We start from the raw sequence: 26897 nt of genomic DNA on the forward strand, positions 1-26897 counted from the left end.
CTGGATGAGGTCAAAGGCCCATCATGGTCCAGCGTCCTGTTCTATGGGATGAGCGCAACAGTACCCACTTGCGATTCCCAGGAACTGATATGCAGAGGCGTGCAACCTGTAAAATAGTATATTTGTATTATGTCAGAGCAATACACACGCACAGATTCATTCATGCAACAGTTACTGCTTCTATCAGGTGGGATTTATTTTACTGTGTCAGAAGCACACTTGACTTGGGAGAGGAAAGATTTTAACAGTTTAGGCTGCCTTCAACTCCGTGCACATTTAAACAGCCAAACATTAAAACTAATGATAAAAAAGTATTTGTACGGGAGAGGGGGGAGCTTTTTAATTTGTACATAAAATAATCTGAGTTAGGAGTGAGCAGTGAGGTGGCCAAGTTTACTGATGACATCAAACTGTCCAGGGTGGGGAAATAAAGGATCGCAAGGAGCTCCAAAGGATCCCCCCCCAAAAAACTGGGCAAATGGGCATTAAAATGGCAAATAGGGATTTATTGTAAGCAAGTGTAAAGTGACACGCATGAGTGTGGGGGGGTGAACCTTGATGGTGACTCCAATAATCCTAATTTCACATACATGCTTTTGGGGTCTGAACTGATGGTGACCAATAGTGTACTGATAAATTCAGACGTGCAGGGTCTCTTCATGATAATCACACACACGCCCCCCTCCATCCTTGTGTTTTTCTTTTGGTGCTGCTGGGTTGAGAATGGGGTCCTTGTCAATGCCTTCTCCAACAACAACAGATGTCCCTAGGAGCCAATAAGCATGAAAGGGGAGTGTGTTAGCTACTGGGAAGAGTCTTCTCAGTGGCTGACTCACCTCCTATCACTCTGATCGGCTCCAGTCAGGAAGAAAGGACAAGGAAGTATGTTAGAAGACTCTTCTCAGTGGCCAACATGTTCCTCTTTCAAGCTGATTGGCTCGTAGGATGCTGGAGACGAAGGGACCCTGCTGAAACCCTGTTCCCTGAGACCCCGGACGACTACACCCCTTATGGTGACTGACCAAGAAAAAGATCTTGGGGTCGTGGTGGATCACTCAGTGAAAGTGTGTGGTAGCTGTGTGAAAAAGGTGGATTCCATGTTAGGGATTGTTTGGAAAGGGATTCAAAATAAAAGTGCTGATATAGTAATGCCATTACAGTATATAAATCTATGGTGCATGCGACCGCACTTGTACTGTGTAGAGGTCTGGCCATCACACCTCAAAAAGGATATTGTAGAGTTGGAATTAATTCAGAGCAACTAAAATTATTGAGGATTTTGCTTGAAATTCCCAAATTCCCAAAGAATTTGCATTTCATGTGTGCTTTTTCTGCGGATGTTGTCAAAACTGGACATAATGCATTCAGCTACTAATTTTTGGTTTTTGGAATGATCGTAAATAACTTGGAAAGATTGCCTGTAAAGCGGTCGGTTCTATGATGAGTTTTTACAGCTGCCTCTGAATCTGTATTACCGTTAATATCAAATTAATATTACCATTACCAACATCCAGTCATAGCAGCATTAATACCATACAGTTTAATCTGTATGAATTCCCTCCGCTGAATGGAATCACTTAGTGCTTAAAGAAGGTTATCCTTTTAATTTTTAAAAATGTATTCTTTTTTGCACTTTTTCATTTGCTATGTAAATTTTGAAAGTGGGGAGTTAGCTATACACTTAAGAGACAGATGAATAATTTGTCAGCTTCCATTCCATTTATAAAAACTTATATATCGTTTGTCATGGTAAATGCTGATAAGAGGCCCTTTTTTGGCATTGCAGCTCTCAGTGCCCTTTTGAGAGATTTTTTAAGATATTTTCCATTTTTAGTTTAAACAATCATAAATATCTGATAATTGACTTTAAAGGCCTGCAAAGTTGTATGGGGTTGGGGATTGGTGTGGGTGTGTCACACATTATAAATGCTTTGACTTTACTAGCTGCTGATCTATTTCAGAAAGCATACATATTGTTCATATCAGTATCTGTCAGGTCCCAGCCGGGGGAATCCTAAGAGGAAGATCAGGGGGCTCTGGCCTTAGACCCAGCCCTGGGTCACACTCGACTGGACATCAGGAAAAACTTCCTGTCAGGGCGGTACGACAACGGAACCAATGACCTAGAGAGGTAGTGGGCTCTCCGACACTGGAGGCCTTCAAGAGGCAGCTGGACAGCCATCTGTCGAGAATGCTTTGGTTTGGATTCCTGCATTGAGCAGGGGGTTGGACTTGATGGCCTTATAGGCCCCTTCCAATTCTACGATTCTATCTGGGGGGTGGGAGCCAGGGTCCTGCGACGAGGCAGAGGAAGTGCCATCTGCCCCTAGGGCAAGCTTGGCCTCTGACATCGAGGCTGAGCGGGTCCCAAACCCAGGAGAGAGTCGTTGCCTCAAACGCCAGTTGGAGACCCGACCTATCCACAGAAGTGCCTGATTGCTGGCAAGACTTCCTCAGGAGTAAAGGTCTCCCTAGGAGTAAAGGTCTGGCTGAAGGTGGTTGATAGGGGTCAGCTGAGGGTTGGGGTGTGGTCCCAGCAGCTCCAGCTCAAAACCCCCAGTGCTAGGCTTGAAGAGTTGCTGGAACAATGTCTGTGCACCTGCTCTGTGGCTGGCTGTTTGCTGATCTCCTGTTGCTTCCTGACCTGGCTGTGGACTATCCCAGACTTGCCCTGCTTTGCCCAGGGACAGCTTGGAGCCTGTCCCTTGGACTGTTGTGACTTTGCCTCTCGCCTGACCCCTTTCTTGTGGGCTCTGCTTGTTTGGACCCTGACTTTGGACTAGGGATGGAACGATCTGTCAATTTTGGTTCTCTCAATTTCTCATTTTTCCGATCATAAATTCAGTTCTCCACATTTCTGCAGCAATTTCCACTTTAAAGGAAATCCTCATGAAAATTCCCCTGTGTTTTAGTGCAAATTTCTCCTAATAAAAGTTTTGTAGGCAGTTTTGACTAATGTACACACTTTTGCAAGCTATTTCTCATCATATAATGCATTTTTATATGTTATTTTCATTCATATATTCATTTTTAAGCACACTTTTCCTTAACAGAGGTGTTTTTGTAAACGTTGTTTGGTTGGTGAACTGCACTGAAAATTTTTAATATGTGTGACTGTCGAAGGATGGCTGCATTTGGGTTTTCAAGTTGTTTTGGAAAGTGTGACTTTGACAGATTTGGCTTGAAATGCGAATTGGATCGAATTGCTCACCCATCTCTACACTGGAATGGCCCTAGATTCTGCTTTGGGGTTGTCCACTTCAGTATTCTTGTTTGCTGCAAGTGTTTTACTTACTCAAGAGCCTAGTGAGGACAGGATAGTGTGGTTGTGGTAGGAAAGAACTATTTTTCCTTTAAAGGCCTGATACAATAATCAAATATTTGTGAATAACATCTGAGAAAGACTAGGGCTGATACCTGACAAACAAAATCTTAGGTGATCAATTGTATGAGCTTTAACTGATTAATCTGTTAAATCTGTGTATAGTTCTGTGAAGCAAGTTTGCTTTTGGAAGAGGTATTTGCTCCTGTGGGAGAGAAAAGAGAGAATACCTTTTAAAATGATGCTTGCCATCTACAGTTCTTATAATTCTTATAAAAATGATATAGTTCTAGAAGGAGAGTTGCTAATATCTCAGCAGAGCCAATGGAGTTGCCCTTCTATCATCCAATTAATTTTGGACAACCTTTTAGTCAATCAGTAGAAGTTTAATTGGATTAATCTAACCCATTGATCAATTAAATTAATTGATTTATTCAGTTAATGCAGTTAGATCAATTTTAAAATACAGGTTTCTTGCTGGGATTTTGAAGACTATGGTTTAGATCCAGACCAAGTTCATTACATTGTATTAATGGAGTTTGAGTTCACTGTGACTAACTTTTTGCATTGATTTTGATGGAACGTAAGTGCGACCTAGTCTGGAAGGATCCAACCCTATGTTTCCATAATTATAAGTGTATGCCTGTACATAGCACTGGTCACAATCCTACCTAGATTTGGACACCTTCCATTCCTTCTGACTGATTTTAATGGGATGAGTGGGCCTAATTGTACACTAATTTGTGCCCATTGTATATTAGGTGGGTGTGGACTGGGTTGATCATAAACAGTGTGGAAGAAAACAAAAATGGCTGGTTGAAATGTTTCTGGAAAATTAAACCATACATGATCAATTGTCCACCAGACTATGTGAATGTGATTACTTTTCATAGCTACTGCTTTGGCTGACTTGAAAGATGTGTATTCCCCTTAGTCATATACTTGACTAAAAACATGATTTGTGTTTTATGTAATTTGGTTAAAAACATTAATTATGGATGCATTAGGCATTAATGCGGTTGCTGAACAGCCCTTCTGCTATGCCTATAGCAATTTCCACAGTCAAATGGTATGAGTCTCCTTGTGCTAATTCATTTTGCAACTTTTTTTCCTCTGGAGACCACCTCTGGCCCACCAGATGTTGCTTGACTCCAAGTCCTCTAATTCTCAAGCAACATGGCCAACAGTGAAGGATGATGGCAGACAGTCCCAACAGCATCTAGAGGGTCACAGGTTACCCCCCCCACACACACACACACTGTAAAGGTTCACCAAGCCCAAACATCTTCTGCAGAACATCTGCAGATTATATTTTTTACTTTTAGCAGAGATTACCTTACCAAAGATGAGCAGGCAGTTGCATGAACTGTGTAACATTCATTTCTCACTATATGTCATGTCTGCAATCTATAATTGGGAATCTTTAAGGCCGTGACCCTGCACATCTAGAAGCTAGGCTATATCCAGATGTTAAACAGAATTTACTTCTAGGAAGTGTATTTTATGGTTGGGTGAACATCCCATTGATTTCAATTTGAGGCAAGCATGTTGCCTGTCTGTGCTGTAGAGTCTAGACTAGGAGTGGGTAACCCATGTCCCTCTAGATGTTGCTGGACTACAACTCTTTTCATCCTTGCTTAGCGGTCATGTTTAGCCACTCTGGGTATAGAACATGGTTGACATTTTTATTTTATATATTTATATGTAACTTAAATGTACCTTGAGGTGTTTCTTCCCCCAATAACTCCACTTGGCCCTGTCACATACACACACGTGTGTGTGTGTATTAATTCCACCAAGCTGTTTGTTGATTTTATTGCTGGCCCCCTATATATGATTTTATCTGATGCTGTTTTAATTATGTTTATCCAACTGCTTTGTTTTTCAAGTTTTTGTTGTAAGCAGCCTTTCTGTCCTAAAAGGTGGGACAGAAATCACAGGATCATAGAATAGTAGAGGAAGGAGCCTATAAGACCATCAAGTCCAACCCCCTGCTCAACACAGGAATCCAAATTACAGTTAATACAGTAATAATTTAGGTCAGGGGTTCCCAAACTCTTGTCCGTGGACTGCCAGTGGTCTGCAAACTTCCTTTGAAGGGGTCCGGGGGGGGAAGTTTGGGAACCACTGGTTTTGGTTGTAAGTCCTACTCAGAGTAGGCCCATTGAAACATGACTAATTTAGGTCCATTCAGTGGGTCTATCTCTAAGAAGAACTTAGCTGGATATCACCCATAGCCGTCTCATAAATTTTGCTATCTTGCCTGAAGCATTTGGAAACAGGGTTATTAATCTAGATAATACTATTCACTATGACATACATACATATTTGGGAAGCCATTTCAGTAGTCAAAAGATTTTAACTGTAATATATTGATTAAAAGCCTTTTTCACAGGTGTTGTAACCACCCAAAGCCTTCAGGCTAGGATGGTTTATTTTAATTAATTAAACATTATTTTAGAAAAAACAATTAGTTTTTAATGAATAATATTTAAAATTCTATGCCATCCTGAGAGTCCTGTTACTGAAGGACAGTATTAACTTAAGCAAATAAATACAAATTAATTGTAAAACGCTCTGTGATAATATACTTTGCTTCTGACTTTGTATAGCTACAATGATTTTAACTGAAATATGTTATATGATTGTGTTTTCTCTGAATTATTCATTAGCTACCTGTTAGGTAAAATGTTTTTTACATAAAAATATTATGTGTATAGCAGGGCGCATACATTACATAACTAGCATGATGCTGGCATTTTGATTGATGGAGTAGATTGGGGTGGTGGTATGACACTGTTTTTAACAAGTTATTAAAAATAAGACTCCTCCTTTCTTCACAGCCCTGCCTCTTCATTTATATGCCCTATCTTGGATTTTGTGAGTCAACTAGAGTGTGACAGAATGTTGGAAACTGGCTTTTAAACAGATGTTTTTAAGGGTAGAATCTTTACCCATTCTGTTTAGTGCTTATAGCTTCTCCTACAGCTGTTGATAACATCTTGTCATTTTCACAACAGTTTATACATCTTGGAATCCGTACAATAAATACTGTATTAATCCTGTTGCTGGTTAGCATCGCCTCTGATTGCGATTCACATCTTTACAATGCAACATCTCTGTCAAAATGAGTTGCGATTCTGATCCATTGACTTCGCTAGCAAGCCAAAGAAGCATTTGCTGCTACGATGTAACTTTGGCTTGAAACATGTTGGTGAGTTGTTGTTTTTAAAATAAAACTTGGGGCATCTACCAGAATTTACACTTGTTGACTTTGTGGCGTTGCCCCGCTAGTTGTGAAACATAATAAAACACTTTTAACACATTTATGGTACCCAGAGTTACAGAAATTAGTAGGCCCGCCTTGATTCATAATCCAACAAATAGAATCTGTTGTAGCAGACAATTTCATATAATACTGCACTAGAGACCATTCAGTCATTATGAGAAACGGGTGTTAATCCAGCACACATTGCCACCTACATCTCCAGCTTTAATTAACGATTAGCAAAAGGCCTTTGGTGTGAAAATGCTTCGTACAGTAGGATGGAGCCTCGGGGCGCTTCTCACCGTATACAGTGGGAACAGTTGTGTTCAGCATCTTGTCAACAAGACGCTGAAAATTGTAGGCATAATTCAGAGGAAAAATCCCAGAAGGCACAAACTATAGCCAAAGGATGTTACTCATTTCAACTTCCACTGTCAAATCCTATCATTAAGCATAGTTAGGTGGCGCCCCCCCCCCTCCTCAGGAGGCAGATTCCAGGATACTGGTAAAAATCATCCAATGGTCAACTGTTTCCTTTATTATATATCTTACCATGGTGGAGGATATCATTTTGATTTTCTGCCCAAGTAGTTACTGGGAAGTGTCTTAAGGCCATTGGTCTTCAACTGATGGGCTGAGACCCACTTCCAGGTCGCAACCTGATCCAAGGTGGGTTGCAACAGCAGGAATGCCACCATACAGATATATATTTCAAAAATTAAGAAACTGGGTACTCAAATGCATGTTTGGGTTAAAACTGGATCCTGGGCCTGAAAAGGCTGAAGGCTAATTGTAAATGTACTGCCTTCAAGTCGATTCCGACTTATGGCGACCCTATGAATAGGGTTTTCATGAGGCTGAGAGGCAGTGACTGGCCCAAGGTCACCCAGTCAGCTTCATGGCTGTGTGGGGATTCGAACCCTGGTCTCCCAGGTCGTAGTCCAACACCTTAACCACTACATTTTCTGTTGGTGTTAAAGCTTTGAGGAAATCCAAATAATGAAGTTAACTAAATTTTGAGGTGGGTTTTCCTCCATAAACCCACATAATCTTTCATCATTAAGTCCAATGTTAACATCAGCCTTTCTTGGTTGATGTGATAGAGCAGGCTTTTCGCCTGGTTGCATTCTGTTTGTACGATGTTCTCTTTGAAAACCATGCTTTTATCTTCACCACACCATTTGGGCATTGAATTATTGTTTTTGGCTGTTCCATGGGGGTTGTTTGGATTTTGGTTTCAACCAGAATGATTATGTTGTGATTTGTAATTTTCATGGTGACCCTGTTTGAAAGGTTGTGAGCTCTCCCATAGGTTCACACTGAGTGCAAAGGCAGGACAGAAATCTATCAACTTATTAAGTATATGAATGTTCAGCTAGACAATGGATCATCTAGTGGAAAAAGTAAGACCGCCCACAATATGATTTAAAATCATAGAGTCCTCAGTGCAGTGTAACCTCAAAGGGTTTACAAGCTGAAATGTTTTTTAAAATATTTAAAACTTCAGTCTGCAAAATCTCAATGGTAGGATTATTTCTGATGACGACTATCTGCTTCTTAACATTGGCTCATTTGATGTTTGGAGATGGAGCGGCCTTCCGTGTTTCCATCTATTTGAATGCCATGGAGTTCCCAACAGTGTAGGTGTATCAAGTCTCCAGAACTTCTCCATCTGCTGGAAATACAAAAAAATATTAAAAGTTAGTAACATATTTGAAAATAACTGCAGTAGCTTAATGTTTAATCTGATGCGCTAACACAATGTCAGCCTGACTGGGCATGGCCAACCTTTTAACCCATTTCCCCACTACCACCTGTTGTTCCTAGATTTCTATGTGAATGGAAAATCTCAAAATCCAAGTTGTGAGGTTAAAAAAAAAAAGACCCCTCCCCAACGTTGGAACCAAAGAAGGGGGTTAAAAAAAAAAAAAGCACCCAAAATAATTTATGCCTCAGACAAACTTCACCAGGTTGGGTTAGGGTGTGCCAGTCTGCCAGTGACGTCACTCCCTCCAGCCAATCAGGAGGCAGTCTTTTTGGACGGAGGAAATGACGTCATCGTATCCCTCCGCCTGCCAGGACCCTTTTTTGTGTGTGTTGTTGCTTCTGTGTGTATCAACCCGCAACCATTTTTTTTTAAAAAAAATAAATCTTGTGAGGAGCGATTGAAGGAGGGGGGTGGAAGCTCATGCAAGCCGCTCTCCCCTCCCGCTCACGTCGCCTTGCTGCGAGGCGCTGGAGGGTGCGTGCGGGTGTGTGTCACTTTAAGAGTGTGTACGAGCCAAGCCTCGGAGGGTGAGGAGGCGGCGGCGGCGAAGGTAGCAACGGCGGCGGCAACGGAGAGACTGGAAGGTGAGCGGGTGGCGCCATTCCGTTATGTAGGGGAGAAGCGGACGCAGCAGAAGTCAACCTGGTTGGGGCTATAAGGGGGGGAGGGGAAGAGGAGAGGCAACGCAAGACAAGAGAATGTGTGTGTGTGTACGCGGTGGGGAGCGCGCGTGCGCGGTGGCGGCGTTGCGCGTGCCGGCCACCAGAACGCAGGTGGCGGTTGGAGACCGTTGGGAACCGGTTCGAACCGCCCGGGTCTTTTTTTCCTTTTTCTTCCCTCCCCCCATCTCTTTCCCTCAGCCGAGTAGAGAGAGAAAAAAGGGGGGGTCAACGAGAGCGAGGGAGCGAGCGCGCGCGCCATACACAAAGCGAGCGCGAGACGTTCCGGAGGGAGGGGGGGAGGCGGAGGAGGAGAGCGGCGCGAGGTGCGAAGGGAAGCCGCCGATTGGGGGACTCCTGAGAGGGAGGAGGAAAGGGCGGAGCTTCTCTTCTCCCTCCCGCTAGGCGGCGGCATACCTTGCTCGCGCTTTTGGGGCCTTGTTACTCCTCCCTCTCTTTTCTGTGAGAGAAGTGCGCGGAGTGATATCAGGTTTTCTTCCTCCTCTTCTTGAGGGGCAGGACGAGAGGGGGAAAAAGTCCGAGGCCGATACATCTCCCTCCGCCCACTCTGCGAGCCTCTTTCTCCCCCCTTCTCTCAAACATAACCCATTTCTATCCGCACACACACCCGCCCCAAATCTTATTGTAAGGAATGAGGAAAAAGCGGTTCTCCAAATACACACAAATGAAAAAAATAAAAGTAGAAGAAACCTCTGGATTCGTCGTCCGCATATGTTTAAGTATCATAATGTCTTCCCTAAAGCGCACCCCCTTTTCATGAGCTGCAACTCAGTTCTGGGTGGGCGGCCATGTTGGGCAAAGGGATTTCCCCCCCTTTCTTTTCTCCCTCCCCCAGTACTAAAACATGAAGTATTTGCTTATTATATATATATATATATATATATATATATATATATAGGTGCAATTTTAATATTGTGAGGAATATTGTTTTATTTAGGGGGGAGTGCTGTGGTCTTGAATTCTCACTTTGAGGGCCAAAAAAAAAGATGGTTCACTTCAGAAGTCACTTTCCCTGCCTCTCTCTGTCTCTCGCATGTACACATGACATGTTTATAATGGATAATAGGAACATGCTGGTCTTGTCCAGGAAAGGCCCCCTCTTTAGTATGCTGGCCTGCGCCCCCTTCCATTTTCCCTGTCATCAGGGATCTTCATTCAATGACCTGACTTAGTTGTCGTATCAACGGCCTCAAAGCAACACTGCTCCTTTCATTCTGCATTAAATAGAATTCCATGTTCGCAGATCTTCCTATGCAGTTGCTTGAATAAAGAGTGTCTCTGGCTTTGTTGCAGCCCCAAACACAGAATGAAGGCTTGTTTTCTTCCACGTTGTCATTGCTAACTTGGGGTTTCCATGCCATACAGAAATAGGTGGCGTTGTGTGAGTTGGGGGAAAATATCACCCTTTCCATACTAATTCATACTGAGGGCTGTTTCGTTCCCTGCAGTAGTCTGTTCCATGTAGGAATTGCATGGACAGTTGTTGCGCTATGAACTGCATCCGTGATTCCCGTGAATTCATCTCTCTGGACTGGAGCGTAACAATCGTTCATGTGATGTGGGTGGCAAAGCTGCAGACGGTCATGGTCTCATGGCATCCATGCAGCAAGGAGGCTCACGTGTACACAGTTGATACACCTTTATTGTCTCAGTGATATGTCATATTTGTATACGTTGGCCTGGTTTAATAAACTGGAGGATCATGGGGGATAAGGGTATGTTCTCTCTCCACTGTCAGAGTCAGTGTGCTGCTGAATATCAGTTGCTGGGAAACACAAATGGACTGAGTGTGCTATTGCGCTCAGGTCTTGCTTGTTGGCTCCTCATAGGTATCTGGTTGGCCACTGTGAGATGTTGGACTAGATGGGCCTTTGGACTGATCCAGCAGGGCTTTTCTTATATTCTTAAACTGTTGGTTATTAAACCATGGATCAGTGTTGTGTGTGAGCCCTGTCCAGTGGCTTAACTATGGTTTGATTACTGCCAACAAACCATGATCTGAAATGATGGTTTCTTGGTGGCTTGTGAACCATGGTTTGTTTTAACGATGGCTCGGCATTATGTGTGACCCAGCAGCCTTTCTTCACTGTGATTTGCTTGTCCACCCATCCCCAGATGCTCACTAAACTACAAAGGCACTAGGCAAAAGCAGCCAGAGAACAAATCAAACTTAGGAGAATCAAGGCCTGGTTTGTTTAGTCATCTGTGGGATAACCTGCAGTTTGTTAAAGGTGTATATCCCACCTTTTTATTAAGGAGCCCAAAGTGGTGTATGTGGTTCTCCCTTTTCATTTTATCCTCGCAACAATCTGTGATGTAGATTAGGCTGAGACACAGTGACTTGCCCAAGGTCATAACAACCTGGTTAAGCTAGCCCATCCTTCTTAACGTCATGTTACAGGTGGGCACTGTGACATACCTGTTGGTTTAAGGATACCCACTGAATTCATGGCAGATGATTTAGGCTCACAGATCACACTACCAATTGCCACGTCTATACCTGGACTTTATGCAAATTCCTAAATGGAATCACCTACTGAATAAGGATTTTGTAAAACGTGAAAGGTCAGAATTTACCTTGATTGTGACACATAAATCCTACTGTGGAAAGAAGATACACATACCCAGATACGTATATATTCAAAGGTACTGATATATTACAGCACACTCCTAAGCAAGTTTTATTTTGAAAAAAATCCCAGTGTATTCAATGGGATTTACTCCCTAATAAGCAAGTTCAGGGCTGCAAGCCTTAGAAATGCAGGATTTTGGCATCCTTTGTTAGTGACAAGCACTGGAAAAAAATCCCAGCGATGTAGCCACCCAGATGTGTAAGAAAACAGAGTAGTTTGGCATATTTGAAAGAACTGCAAAAATTTAAGACCTAATCTCCCAATGCTCTTACCTTTCTGTTCTTTAAACCCCCACCTCGGTAGTCTGCTAAATAGAGTATATTTTTATTGCCATATCCCACCCTTCCTCCGGCACTTGTTGCTGCATGAACACTGTAAGAGATTAAATGGTGATCTGCATGTTCCGCAGAGTCCTTCTTGGTCTATTCAAAGCTGTGTTTCTGAATGCTCCCTTGCATTAAAAACTAATAAACAAAGCACTCCCTGAATAGAAAACTCCCCAAGATGAGTGTTATCATACTTTTTGCCTTCTGTGGCTCAAACTGCTAACTGAGAGCACAGATTCAAGGGCTCGTTCAGAAGTTGGCAACCCTGCTTACATGGGAAATAGCGTGACTCTCCCCTCAGTGTAGGAAGGTGTCCAGGAAGGACTCTGCCACGTTGCATTATTATTGTTGTTGTTGTTTTGTTGTTGTTGTTATTACTATTTTATTATTGCTGAATTTGTAGGCTGATTCTAACTTAGAGTGCTCTAAATTCGCTCATAAACTAGTCAGCATTTTTTTTTCATTTGACACATTTGTAATATACCATTCTCCAACAAGCTCAGGGTGCTGTACACATAATTGACCTGTTTTATTGTCACAACAACCCTGCAAAGAAGTCAAGGCTGTGAGTAGAGCAAGATCATCCCATGAACTTCATGGCTAAGCAGGGATTTGAATGTCCTTTGAAGGGTGAGCCACCATTCATTCCCTTTCTTCAATTAATGCATTTTTAAATATTTGAAGATAGGAGCAGCAGCCTGTTTATCTTCCTTAATCTGTGCTAAATAATACCTTCAGTCCTTTCTCAGATTGTCTTCTAAAACATCTATCCTTCCGATATCCACACATGGAATATTTTACAGCTTCTTCTTTCTTGAGCTGAGTTGCCCTAAGGGAACATCCGACCTATACCATATGTTTTAATGGTCCTAAATAGACCACTCTCACTGCTTCCGGAATCTTGGGTTCCATAGATCTTCCACTGATGCACTGGACTTCAGTATCATAGCAACATATTGTTGACTCATGTCCCGAGTCTTCATTTTGAAGCTCCACAAGTTAGTGAGTTATGCCCTGCCACACAGTTAATAATTTGGTTTTCTTCTGTGTAACCCTCAACTTCTACCTGTATTCGGTTGTGGCTTTATTTCTTCGTTTTGGATCATTTTGAAGTTTTCATGCATCCCCAGAAGTAGTTGCACTTCCTCCCACTTTTGTGTCATTTTCATAAGTGTTTATGTCAAGGGTGTGGAACCTCAGGCCCCAGAGTTGAATGTGGCCCTCTAGGACTCTTTATCTGGTCCTTGGAACTCTTGCCCGGGCCACATACTTCCCTAGCCCTGGCATATACCCTGAGTGTTTTTGACTGGCTTGAATGTGTCATCGAACTCTGATAATGCCTTTTCCTTGCCTGGACGGAGGACAGGGAGGAATGTGTGAGTGTGCCTACTGTAGAAACTAGCCTACTGTACAAAGGTAAAATTTACATTTGTTGCTCTGCCCACTTTTCTCTTCGGCTTCACCCACGACTGATATGCGGCCCCCAAAAGGGTTGCCAGAAAGGGAATGCAGGCCGAAAAAGCTTCCCTGATTTATGTAACGTAGGTTTTGAATACTGCTGGATCCTAGCTCTGAAACCTGTAACAGGCTGCAGTGGAACATTATTTTATTTATTTCACAAAATTTGTATACTGCTTTGTTGTAAATAGAATCTGTAAGTGGTTTGCAAAAACAAAACAAACATAAAAATTGTCAGTAAAAGACACAACATCCAAGTAAGCAGGTGTAGGATTGTACCATGTCTAGTCTCTTGTCAGTCCATTCATGACTGCTCTTTGAGTGTGTGTTTTCAACCAGATGTACCATCTTGTCAGGTGACAATTTCTTCCAAGACCCATTTCCCAAACCTTCTGACAGGTGCCGTGCGTCTTGTTGAATCGGAGGCTGTTACTAGGGAACTGGAGCTTTTGAGCCAGAAAATCGGGTGACCCACAGGTTGCAATAGTGTGCCCCTCTTCTCTTAACAATACTTTGAGGGTCTCCTTGACTCTAGTCTGAGAAACTTGTCACAAGTGATCAGATCTGGAATTGCCTTGTTGCATTCCAGAACCATCATGCTTTGATCCCTCTGGTATCTGCCTTGACCAGTATAACATTGTTAATGCGCTGTTGCTGAAGTGTTGGTGGGTGAAAATTAGGGGAAGAGCTGTCATTCAGTGGTAGAGCATCTGCTTTGCATGCAGGAGGACCCGGGTTCAATCCCTGGCATCTCTGGGTAAAGCTGAGGAACAACTCCTTCCAGAAACCCTGGAGAGGTGCTACCAGTCAGTGTAGAATGTTCTGAGCCAGATGAACCAGTGGTCTGACTCAATGTAAGTCAGATTCCTATGTTCTGTACACATTTAACATTACAGGCTGCCGCTTGAGGGGGGGGGAGTTTCTTTTTTGTAGATGCCATTTTTTAAAGGTACTACGATCATATATTGACCCTCTGTGGTGCATTGACCCTCCATGGCGCAGAGTGGTAAGCGGTGGTAACGCAGCCGAAGCTGCTTCCAACGGAAGGAGGAAGTCGAATCTCCGGTAAAAGGGGTCAAGGTCCACTCAGCCTTCCATCCATCCGTGGTCGGTAAAATGAGTACCTGGCATATGCTGGGGGGTAAAGAAAGGCCGGGGAAGGAACTGGCAATCCCACCCTATATATACGGTCTGCCTAGTAAACGTCATCCTAAGAGTCGGAAACGACTCGCACTACAAGTGCGGAGACACCTTTACCTTTACCTTTTACGATAGTATTTCTAGATGATGTGGAGCCTGGGATTTCCCCCCAACGTCAGTTAATGCCAGGATTGCTCCTTTTTTCTTCTTGGTTTGCTAAACGTAAGCTCCAGTTAACTACCCTGTAGGTTTACACAGCCAGGTCCTGTGGCATCTTAAAAGACAGCTGTGGGATAAGCTTCAGTGGACTACAGATCACTTTTGTCAGATCTGATAAAGTGGCCTCTAGCCCAAGAAATCTTTTCCCACAAGAAATGCAATTGTCTTGAAGGTGCCACTGGATTCTTGGGTTGTTATTCTTACAGAACGTGGCCAACCCTCTGGAATTTTGTTGTTGCTAATTCTGTCAAGGAATTGTTGGGCTCCAACTAGTAGGCTGGATTGCTCATGTGGTCTAAGATGGGTCATACTTGTGGCATCAGTAACTTTATTTTTTCCTTGGGTTTTTTTTTAGAGAAGGTGAAAGATTTTAGAGAGAAGAGCAGGGAGCAAGCAAGGAGAATAATGGACTTATATAGGTTTTTTTTTTAATGAAGGGGATCAGTCCCAGATTGCGTGTCAGAGTTAAAGGTCTGAAAAGTTCGGCAAGTGCTGTAACGCAAGGGATGGTAACCTGTGGGCCTTCCAGATGTTGCTGGACTCCCACTCCCATCTTCACTGACTTCTTGGCCCTACAAGCTGGAGGCTGATGGGATCTGGATGCCAACATCACCTTGGATAGCCAAAGGATAGCTGCCCCTGCTGTAACAAATTCCCTCTAGCTGCTTTTGGAAGGCTGCCTTGCAGCATCTATGGTTCTACGTACTTCATTTCTTTTATATATACCGCTTTTCTCTTAAAATACCCACAGCGGTTGACTCTGTGGCTATGCCATGTTACCACTTGATAACAGCTGTTATCTTGATAACAACCGTTAGGAGCCCCAAAGTAAAGTGTGCAAGCTGCAACTCAGTATGTTTCACCCAGACCATAATCTGTTTCTATTGTCTTGGATTTAATATGCTAAAAACAGATTGGCACCAAGTTCTCCTGGTTGGAAGAGGAGGACCAATTTCCTAGACAGACTGGCTGGCTGGCTGGCTGTTCTGAGTTGTTTCTTGTTGGAGCACAGTCCCTTCCTATCACCCCCCCCCCCACCCCAGAAGCAATATGCTTCTGCTACTGTTGATCAAGTATGTGTCCTTGCTAACCCCATGTGGGTGTTGTGAGGCCTCAGTTAAATACTGGCTGTTGAGTGCGTTTGGTTTCTGAGAGAGGTGACGCTATAGAAACCTTAGATATTATTTACTTGCTTATAGTGCTGTCACTGTGCAAGGGGATTTTGTATGAGAGGGAAAGCCCCCTGTCTAGGGGGCTTACAGTCTAAAATTCAACACGGGAGACAGTGCTGGCTCCAGGTTTTGGAAGGGACTTGGTCAAGACACCCTTGTGAGTTTTATCTCCACCGTCATCAACCACCAGTTCTGTCTCTTCTTCCTCATCAAGGCTTCTTACCTGCTTTCTTGACAGGCAGAGAGCCAACGAGGAAACAGACAGTGGCTCCTCCTCCTCCTCCTCACCACCAATGCCGTCTGGATCAGAATGAGAGGCGGGTGAGCAGGCAAGCAGTGGGGGAGAGGAGGAGCATGTGGGAGGGGGCTGTTGTCAGCGGGCCCCCTCCATCAGGGGGTGTGCCCTTCGCAATTACCCAGCCATGCCGACCATTGGCGTCAACCCTGATGGGAGAGGCAAAAGGAGAGGGAGAGGGAGATGGAGGTGGGGTAAATAGAGGAAGAATACATATTTTATTTCTAAATAAAATGACAGGTGCCTGCCCCAAGGGGGTTACATTCTAAAATTAGACGCGGGAGAGACCACAGAGAAAGAGGAGGTATGTAGTAGCAGGGAATGGAGTATGTGTGTATTTCAGTTAAAAATGTAAATGTACTGCCTTCAAGTCGATTCCGACTTATGGCGACCCTATGAACAGGGTTTTCACGGTAAGCGGTATTCAGAGGTGGTTTACCATTGTCTCCCTCTGAGGCTGAGAGGCAGTGACTGGCCCAAGGTCACCCAGGGAGCTTCGTGGCTGTGTGGGGATTTGAACCCTGGTCTCCCAGGTCGTAGTCCAACACCTTAACCACTACACCACAGTTACAGTCATTATAATTTAATCGTAACTTTAAAGAGGCTTTTAAATAGCCACACATTTGACCGCACCCTCTTGGTCAAGGAGAATCACCTCCATCTGAACTTTTAGAGCCAAATAATCAACCTAAGTATGAGTGTGGTTAGCAGATGATGGATTTAGCCTGCTCTTGCCCTTGGTGATTGTTCTACCATTCTTTGGGGTGGGGCAAATTGTATATAGAACGGAGGGCGTATCTCATGTTATGTGGCCGTGTTAATTCGATTAATTTTATATGCGTTCCTGACAGTGGTGGACAGTATTTGATGCTACCGATTAGAAAAAGAAATGGAAGCGTAGCTGTCTGCTGCTGAGCTTCAGCTTAATAGCGTTAGGGTGAGAGAGAGGAGGAGGCATTGATGTTAGAGCTTTGCACATTCCCCCCCCCCCCGTTCAGTCCTCAGCACCTCCAACTAAAAGGATCACTTAGCAGGTGAGATGGGGAATACCCTTTTCTACCTGAGCCCCTGGAGAGCTGCTGTCAGTCAGAGTAGACAATACTGGGCTGAGTGGACAAGTGGTCTGACGTGTTTTAAGGCAGCCTTCCTGTCTTCTATATTGGGATAATCTGTGTAGAAGGCGTTATAGTCCAAAACATCTGGAGGGCACTAGGATGATGTAGCTGTTTTACTTTTTTTCATGGTGCCCAGTTTGGAAATAACAGCGATTCCTTTCCTTGTTGTAAGGAAAATAGAAACCCACTTAGGCTGTGTAAAGCAAATGACCTGCATCTATTATTACATTTTGGAGGGTTGTTAATTAATTAGGTACACTAAGTAACTGACTTTTAAGTGCCCACCAAGGTCTATTTTAATAGAGGAACAAACCTCCAATATGTTCCAATTTTGTTTTATGTTTTTTAAATCTAGTAATATATTTAGCACATTCTGGGTCCATGTTTGCAAATGAGCATCTGCCGGTGAGGTGGGGGAAAGTGAAATGTTAGAATATTTATCACTGGGATTAAATCATTTAATTGAGGCAAGGGAGCCTTGGCGTTTCGAAGCTTGGAGAGAGAAAAAAGAAAGGGAGGGAGGAATGGCAAAGAGGTTTTCTTAGTTGAATTGGCATGCAAAAGCAATACAAACTGGTGCTTGATGCTGAGGCAGGTCACCATGCCATGCTTAGAATTTGTCTCTTTGCAGTTCTTGAATATTTCTGAAGGTTTAAAATAATGTATTCCCAATAATGAGCAAATCGATATCCACCGTGGGTGCATGGAACTGCATATCGCTTTCCTTGTCTGGTTGGATCGCTTGTTCCCAAGCTCTTGGCTATCATATACTCACAGGCTGTGAGATAACAGCTTAGCATACCATGGGAAATAAATAAAGTGAAAACACGGAAAGCCCTCTTCTGCCTATCCATCAGCCCACACTTCAGGTATTGGGAGAACACAGAGCAAGGCTTCTTGTGAGAACTGAAGTCTGGGGTTAGATATCCATACCCCCAAACCATTTAACTTGGAGAATGACTGTCTATAACTTGCCAGGGCAATAGGTGACAATCCTACGGTCAAGGGTCAGAGACCTTTTCCAGACTGAGGGCCACAGGTCTGGTCAACCTTCCAGGAACCATATACCAGTGGTGGATAGGGCCAGGGGCAAAAGCAGGCAGAGCAATAGTGTAAGCTTTGCCTTTGGATGGTAGGCCAGTGTCTACAGACACTCATACGCACCCCATCTCTCTATCCTCCACCCAGGCAATGCCAGGTATCGGAGTTCAAGTATAAATTCCAGCCAGGCAAAGACATCCAAGGAACATAAGAAGTACGTCTGCCGCCGCTGGTGGGTCTCAGGAGAGGGAGATTGGCTTCGGGAGAGTCCTGTGGGTCAGACAGAGAGGACGGGAGGGCTGCATTTGGCTCCGAAGCTTTAGATTCCCCACCCTGCCTTGGTTGAAGCGAACCAGGGTTTTGAAACCGGCTACTGACCTTGAGTTGTAGCCAGCTAAGTTTTATTCAGGGTAACCCTCCTGAAATTAATGAACCTAAGTTAGTTGTGCCAATCAATTTGAATGGTTTGAACCATTAAGCCAGCCCCTTGGTTTTATAGCAAACCCTGGTAACAGAGGACCACGGGGTCATGAGACGGGGGAAAAGGTTGTGGACGTGGATGAGATGACAGTGGTCATGGTGGAAAGCCAAGGGGTGACCGAGAAGAAGCGACGATTGGAGGGAGACATTACTGTGGGCAGAGAGGAAAAGTTAATAGGAAGTGGAACCATCGACAAGAAGGTGAAAGTTGAATCAAGAGATAGAGCAGAAGGTGAAGAGAGAGAAGGGGGCCAAATGGGGAAGGTCTCCCTACTCATTTCTACTGGCTTGAATGTCTTTCCAAACAAAGAGCAGTGAAAGAGTTACATCTGTAAGAAACTGAAAATAATAAAACGAATCCTGCAAACTAATGACCAACAGTCTGTTCAAGTAGATATTTAACATCAATACTAGTGAGTTAAAAATGTTAGCATTAGCAAGGTACTTTTCTGGTTAGAGAAATGTTATTGCCCCCCCCCCTCAGTACAGTCAACTGAAGTTAGAAAGAGAAAAGCCCCCCCCCTCTCCGCCTCTCTAAAAACCAGGAGTAAATATTAACTTTGTTTTGTAAACATAATTGTACGTATTAATTCTTGTATGGAAAAACTGCAGGGAATAGAGCAAACCCGATCTTCAAAGGGGCTTTTATTCCCAGCCCTGGGAACATAAATGTGTGCTGAAGGTGCAGGATATGAGTTCTGTACAAAAAAATTAATGGCTTCTTGTGACGCCCTTCCCTGGCTCTCCCTGTCAGGTTCCTACCTGCTCGTGGCTACTGCCTTTCACTAGGCACCACCAGGGACTCCACCAGTCCGGACTGTCCTTTTTTATGGTTTCTCTCTCCGCTCTAGCACAGATCTCAATAGATCCCCCTGCTAGGCAGCACCACCAGTCACGTTCTACAACCAATGTTCCCAGAGACCTTGCCTGAGTCTCTCTATCCGGTTACATTCGTGACTGCGTGCCTATGCTGTTCCCAACCCCCTTGTATCAATGCAGATAACTCATAACTCGGGGTTGCTCTGGATACTTATAATGTTATCTTCTCCTCTTCACCGCTGCCACCATTTGTTACTGTTTCCCTTCAGCCTTGGTTATTACCTTACCCTCCCTTCTGGTCTGTGAAACCCCAGCCAAGGATCAGGCCTTCGGTAAACCAAAATAGTATTTATTAAATAACATTAGTAACAAGATAACTTTGATAATGATCTACAAGCTTATGGTTTCATCTATTACTGTGATATTTGACTTATTACTAATCCGAACTCCACCTCCCTCTTTCTCCACACTCTCCTGACATACACCAACTCACACCCACCTCCAAACTCCACCAAAACAACTCACTCACGTCCACCCAGATTCAACTCTCATCCTTCCATTTATACTCTCAGCCATCCAAACACTCAGCCAATCATTCAGCATTCTACTGCTCATTTACTCCCCCCTCCTCTTTCATTCCACTTACCATGTATCTTCTATACAAATAGCACTTACCATATATACATTAATACAGGAACATCACACTTCTCTCATAGAACAGTCAGAATTTGAGTGTTTGGAAGAGCTGGACATTTCACTAGTCAAACAATGATCAAGTATTTTCAACACATTAATTTTATTAGAACAACAACACAAAACAAGTTGAATCATCAACAGGTTTGGGATTTGCATTCATTTAAAAAAAACAAATTGGTTTAATTGTGAAATTATGTGATTTAGCTTTTCACAAAAACCTCACCATTGCAATGAATCATTTATGTATTTATTTAACAGGATTTATATACCACTTAATCTCTGAAACCTCTGCATTAAAATTACCAATAAAAGTCAGATGTTAAAAACAAGCTAGCCTAACTTTTGTCAAAATAAGTTTGAGCAATGTCAGTGAGGTTTGAATGTGACGAGTTCATTGATTGGTTCTTCTGTTTCGCCCTTTTCCTCACTACCAGTGAGGGGCCATTTTGGTGGTGACACCTTGGCAATGGAACAGCCTTTTCAGAGAGTCTGGCCAGGTGCCTTCTTTCTGCTTTTTTGCCGTGCGCTGAGTGTGTAGGTGTGTTTATTCACTCAGGCTTAACTGTTTTTTAAATCTGTTTTATCAGGGGCCAAACCTTTAGTGTGGCTAGCCTTGCCCTGTGGAACTCCTTCTAAAAACTGTACTATTCAGACAGGCCTTTCAAACCTGAGATTCTCTGCCAACCTTTTCTTACTGATATATTCGATGTTTTTAATCATTTTTATTGTAATACTGTGTTTTTTAGTCTCTATACCACCATATGATGTTTTATATGAAAGTGTAGTTTTTAAATATTTAAATAAATGCTCCAAGCTATAAACTGCTTTGCGCTACATCTATGCAAGGAAGCTTTTTGCTGTCTTTTATATTTGTTTAGATAATTTATATACTGCCCTTTGCACAACCCCCAGAGTGGTTTACAGCAGGTAAACAGATTTTAAAAAGCACATAAAATAACGCAATGCTTAAGAACACATAGCAGATCACTAAAGAACAATTAGTAATAGCAGCAGCAATCTGATCTCTCCTCCTAAGAGAGTGCTGAAAAGGATGCAGCTTAACTAGCCACATAAAGTTATAAAAATGGGACCAGATGAACCTCAGCAGGGAAGGAGGTCCACATACATTTATTGTCAGTTTTAAATTATTACTGTATATTTTGTTTTTATTATTTCATATTTTGTTGCAATCCACACAGAAATGTTCATTGATGAGCAACTAGATAAACCTAACGAATAGTAAGAATGATAGTATCAGAGCTGACCTGCAGTTGCAATCTAAAAGACTGAAGCGAAGCAAAGCAAAGCAAAAGCAAGTATTTAAAAAAAGGCAGTTTTTTAAAATTTAAAATTAAATGTAACAGTTCTAAATAAGCAGCAGGGCAATTCGTCAAACTTTCAGCGTTGTAGCTTTGTGGAAGATTTGACAATATGTACTATTGTTTATTAAAAATATTTACAATCTCTCCTCCTGTATCTACAGATAACTAGGGCAGGGTAAATATCATAAAATAAAAACAGACATTTTAAAAAGATTGAAGGAAAACAAAGTAACAGCAAGTTTTGAAAAACAGAAGCCAGAACGTTAAATTTAAATTTAGCAGTTGTGCTAAATAAGCAGCAGGTCAGTTTTTCAAACACATTCAGCATCACGGCTTTGTGGAAGATTTGACAATATTTACTATTTGTTTTATTTATCAAAAAATATATAATCTGCCCTTCCATCTTTGCAAATAACTAGGAAAGGGTACAGAGCATAAAATAAAAACAGACAACCAAACCATAAACAGCGAAACATACAAAAATGTACCATCAAACAGCAAAGCAAGTTAAAACAATTATCAGTTTACAAAAGTTGCAATGCCTGGGCAAATAAATAAATCTTATCCCAGCACTGAAATGATAACAGTGTTTGTGCTGGTGATACCTGTAAGGACAGGGCTGTCCACAGATGGGGAACCACCAGAGTGAAGGCTGTGTCGTGCACCACCACATATCGAGCTTCCCCTTATGGTGGAATACTGGAGAAGAGCCTCTTCTGACAAACTCAAGACTTGAAGAGGCTGGTCTTTGACTGTAGCCATATCCCTTGACTATATTTGGTTTTCCAGGGCTTGGAAAATTTACTTTTTTTGAACTGCAACTCCCATCAGCCCAATCCAGCGGCCATGCTGGCTGGGGCTGATGGGAGTTGTAGTTCAAAAAAAGTAACTTTTCCAAGCTCTGCAATTGACCAGCAAGCCAGCCCTAGACAAGGCGTTAAACACTTCACAGCAAGGTGATGATGTTGATGATGATGATTGTTATTATTGTTATTATTGTTAGATTTATATTCCGCCCTTCCTCCCAGCAGGAACCCAGGATGGTAAACAAAAGCACTAAAAACATTAAAACATCATAAAAACAATCTTTAAAACACATTAAACCAAAACATCTTCAAAAACGTTACTTAAAAGAAGCTATCAAAACATCTTCTAAGATTAAAAACATTTAAAAAAGAAAGTTTAAGAACATATTAAAAAGCAGTTCCAACACAGATGCAGAGTGGGATAGGTCTCAACTTAAAAGGCTTGTTGAAAGAGGAAAGTCTTCAATAGGCGCCGAAAAGATAACAGAGATGGTGCCTGTCAAATATTTAAGTGGAGGGAATTCAACAGGGTAGGTGCAGCCACACTAAAGGTCCATTTCCTACGTTGTGCGGAACAGACCTCCTGATGAGATGGTATCTGCAGGGGGCCCTCACCTGCAGAGCACAGTGATGACTGGGTATATAAGGGATAAGACGGTCTTTCAGGTCCTGGTCCCAATCTGTATAGGGCTTTGTACAACCAAAACTAGAATCTTGAACTTGGCCCAGTAGCAAATGGGCAGCCAGTGCAATTCTTTCAGCAGGTGACATGTTGGCGATACCCTGCCCCAGTGAGCAGTCTTGCCGCCGCATTTTGAACCAGCTGCAATTTCCGGACCAACCTCAAGGGCAGCCCCACATAGAGCGCATTACAGTAATCCAGCCTGGAGGTTACTAGTGCATGGACAACAGTGGTCAGGCTATCCTAGTCCAGAAACAGCCGCAGCTGTCTTACCAGCCAAAGCTGGTAAAAGGCACTTCTAGCCACTGAGGTCACCTGGGCCTCTAGCAACAAAGATGGATCCAGGAGCACCCCCAGGCTATGAACCTGTTCTTTCAGAGGGAATATGACCCTATCGAAAGCAGGCAATTATCCGAACTCAGGAACCACTAACCCACAGTGCCTCCGTCTTGCTAGGATTCAGACCCAGTTTATTGGCCCTCATCCAGCCCACCACTGAGTCCAGGCAGCGGTCCAGGGCTTGCACGGCCTCTCCTGATTCAGATGTTATGGAGAAATAGAGCTGGGTATCGTCAGCATACTGTTGACACCTCGCCCCAAATGTCCTGATGACCGCTCCCAAGGGCTTCATATAGATGTTAAACAGCGTGGGGGACAAGATGGTACCCTATGGCACCCCACAGCACAATTGCCAGGGGTCCAAAATACAGTCACCCAATGCTATTCTCTGAGAACGACCTTAGAGATAGGATCGGAACCACTGTAAAACAGTGCCTCCAATACTCATCTCACCAAGTCGGCCCAGAAGGATACCTGGTCAAAGATCAAGAGTGCTGCGGCCCTAGAGTGTGTCAAGAACCTGCTTGGGGAATTCCTTGGATGTGGACAGGATTATCTGAGTGAAGAGGAAGTTTGAAAAGAGTTGCATTGGACAGATGCCACCTATTTTACCAGATTAGGCCTCAGTTCTTCATTTCACCTCAAAAGACACATAGACACATTCTCTTTCTGCTTCTTTTCCCTCCAGGATGGCGGACACAGACCTATTTATGGAATGTGAGGAGGAGGAGTTGGAACCGTGGCAGAAAATCAGCGACGTGATCGAGGACTCTGTGGTCGAGGATTATAATTCTGTTGACAAAACCGCAACAGGTGACAGTTCTCTTTCTTTCTCCACCTTACATTGCTTGGCAGTTTTCATTTTGGATGGTGCGTCTGAACACAGTATAAATAATTCAACTGCCTGTCCATCTGATATACTGCAGCATTCATTTTCCAAATGCTGAAAAAAAAGTTTTTTCATTTTGGATGCGTGTGTTTCACTGTTTTCATAATGCATGAATAGAGCCTTTTTGTATGTCCTAGCCAGACGGACACCGAACAGGAGTTTCCTGTTAACTTGATAATTAAGTCATAGTAAGAATACGGGAAGCTGCCTTATACTGAGTCACACCAAATTGGTCCATCTAGCCCAGTACTGTCTCCACTGACTGGCAGCAGCTGTTTCTGGTCAGAATATCTCTCAGCCCTACCTGGAGATGCCAAGGATTCAGCCTGGGGCCTTCTGCGTGCAAATCGCCACTAAGCTATGGCCCTTCCTCCAGTGAAGGTTATTACCAGTGAAAGACTTGTCAGGTCTGATGGAGCTGGAAGTTCCAATTCTTTTTTCTGACTGCACTTCCTGGCAAAGATACTCCCCCTCCCATCCCTGACTTTTTAGTAAAATTTAGCGGTTTCATTATTTCCAGCCGCGTCACAGTTTTTAGGGTTGGAGAGTTAACCCTTTTCTCCTGCTGACAGTTTTTAATGTTGTTTATGGGGACGCTTCTTTCATACAGCTTTTTAAAAAATGCATTTGTTGTTTTGTAACTTGTAATCATCTTGAGGCTTTGGTTGAGGGCAAAATGCAAATTTAGGAAATGATAGCAATAACCAGATGCCTATGGGAAGCCCGCAAGCCGCACTAAGTGCAACAGCCCTCTCCCTGCTTACGATTCTGCCTCCGATAGTGGGAGGAGGAGGAGCATTGCCGTCATGGCTAGTAGGCCTTCAGTAGCCTTAGCCCCCACGAATTTGTCTAACCCCCTTTTTAAGCCATCTAAGTTAGTGGCCATCGCTGCATGTCGTGGTAGTGGAACTCCATAGTTAAACTATGTGCTGTATGAAGAAGAATCTCCTGAATCTTATCAATATTCAGCTTCACTGAATGTCTGTGAGATCTAACATTAGGGAAGAAGGAGAAAAATGTCTCCCTGTGTGCTTTCTCCACACCACACATAATTTTCTACACCTCTGTCATGCCCCTCCCTTTTTCCTGTTATCTTTTTCTTCTAAACTTAACACGCCCCAACTGTTGTAACCTTCCCTTGTAGGAGAGTTGCTGCAGCCTCCTGATCATTTGGGCTGCTCTTTTCAGTACTTTTCCCAGCTCTACAATATCCTCTTTGAGGTGCAGAACTGTATAGTATATCCCAAGTATGGTCCCACTATAGATTTGTAGACCTGCAGTATGATTTTGGTACTTTCAACCCTTTCCCTAATGATCCGTAGAATGGCATTCAGGCTCTATGCTTTAGTCTGGCATGCAAAGACAAAAAGAAATCCTTCCCTATCTATTAATATCCTTGTGGGTGTAACAGATTGGCACATTTAATAGCTTGACTTCTTGTCTGGCTGTTCCAATTTGCTCCTCCTCTGCCTTATGGCTGATATTAAGAATAGCTTTGATTTGAGTGTAACAGACACGATTTCCTTCCAGAGGGATAGGCTTGGGCCTTATTCTGAGATACAGATCATGAGGTGTTCCATCTGCGCCTGGGCTGTACAGGTACTAGTGCATAGGAACACAGGAAGTTGCCTTATACCGAGTGGGTCCACATGGCTCAGTATTATCCACACTCACTGACCGCAGCTCTCCAGGATTTCAGTCAGGGGACATTCCCAGGCTGCTTCCACATAGATGAAAAATATCACTGCATGTAGAAAGCTAGCACCAGTCCTGACATGCTAATTTTCTATGTGCTGTCAGTATTGACCAATTTTATTTTCTATGGAGAGAGAGCTTGAATCTCCTGGCTGAGGCTAAGATATTTTAAAAGCTACTGAGGCAGTGGCGAGAGACCAGAAGAAAGGATGGCATGTCTCCGTGGAAGTAAGCCCCACTGCATTCATTGTTCAGTGGGGTTTGTATCAAGGTAAGGATGCAGAGGACTGCAGCCTGGGCCTCTCCCTGTGGGGCGTTAGCAAGTCTCAGCGCTTAGCATACCAAGCAAACTGTTGGCAACATGATCCAGTGGAAAGAGAGTTGGAGAGTTTATACATACAGCCCCACTGAGCAGTAACAGCTTTTCTTGGACTGAGCCATTTCAGACTGCGGGTGTGAAGGCAGGCATGTTCGAGTAGTTCCTCCTTCCTAAAACAACAGCAACCACCCTCAGTGTGCCTAGAAATGGCACAGAGAAGGTCAGATTGAATCCTCCTCCCCATCCATGCGAATTTCTCTCTGCACAGGGAAAGTTTTTCTTTGGGGGGGGGAGAGAATATTCAAACATGCTGCCTTCCCTCCGCAGCCTCAAATGTCACACTCCAGGGAAAGCTTGGTCATTTAATTCCGCTGAGAGTGTAAATTGTGTGTTGCAGTAGAACACTTTAGGCT

General features: G+C 43.3%; 1 protein-coding gene across 7 annotated transcripts in view; it reads left to right on the top strand.

Moving 5' to 3' along the window:
* Nucleotides 1-26897, top strand: part of POGZ (pogo transposable element derived with ZNF domain) — a 131438-nt gene that overhangs the window by 73079 nt on the left and 31462 nt on the right. For 5 of the 7 annotated variants that reach the window (XM_061605842.1, XM_061605843.1, XM_061605848.1 and 2 more), the window contains exon 3: nucleotides 24270-24394. In XM_061605842.1, the coding sequence (XP_061461826.1) occupies nucleotides 24270-24394 (125 nt within the window). Of the gene's footprint in view, nucleotides 1-8672; nucleotides 8943-18584; nucleotides 18670-24269; nucleotides 24395-26897 lie in introns of those variants that run through there. The other 2 variants (XM_061605847.1, XM_061605846.1) reach the window with 2 other exon arrangements.

Source organism: Rhineura floridana, chromosome 22 (genome assembly GCF_030035675.1).
Source record: "Rhineura floridana isolate rRhiFlo1 chromosome 22, rRhiFlo1.hap2, whole genome shotgun sequence".
NCBI lineage: Eukaryota > Metazoa > Chordata > Lepidosauria > Squamata > Rhineuridae > Rhineura > Rhineura floridana.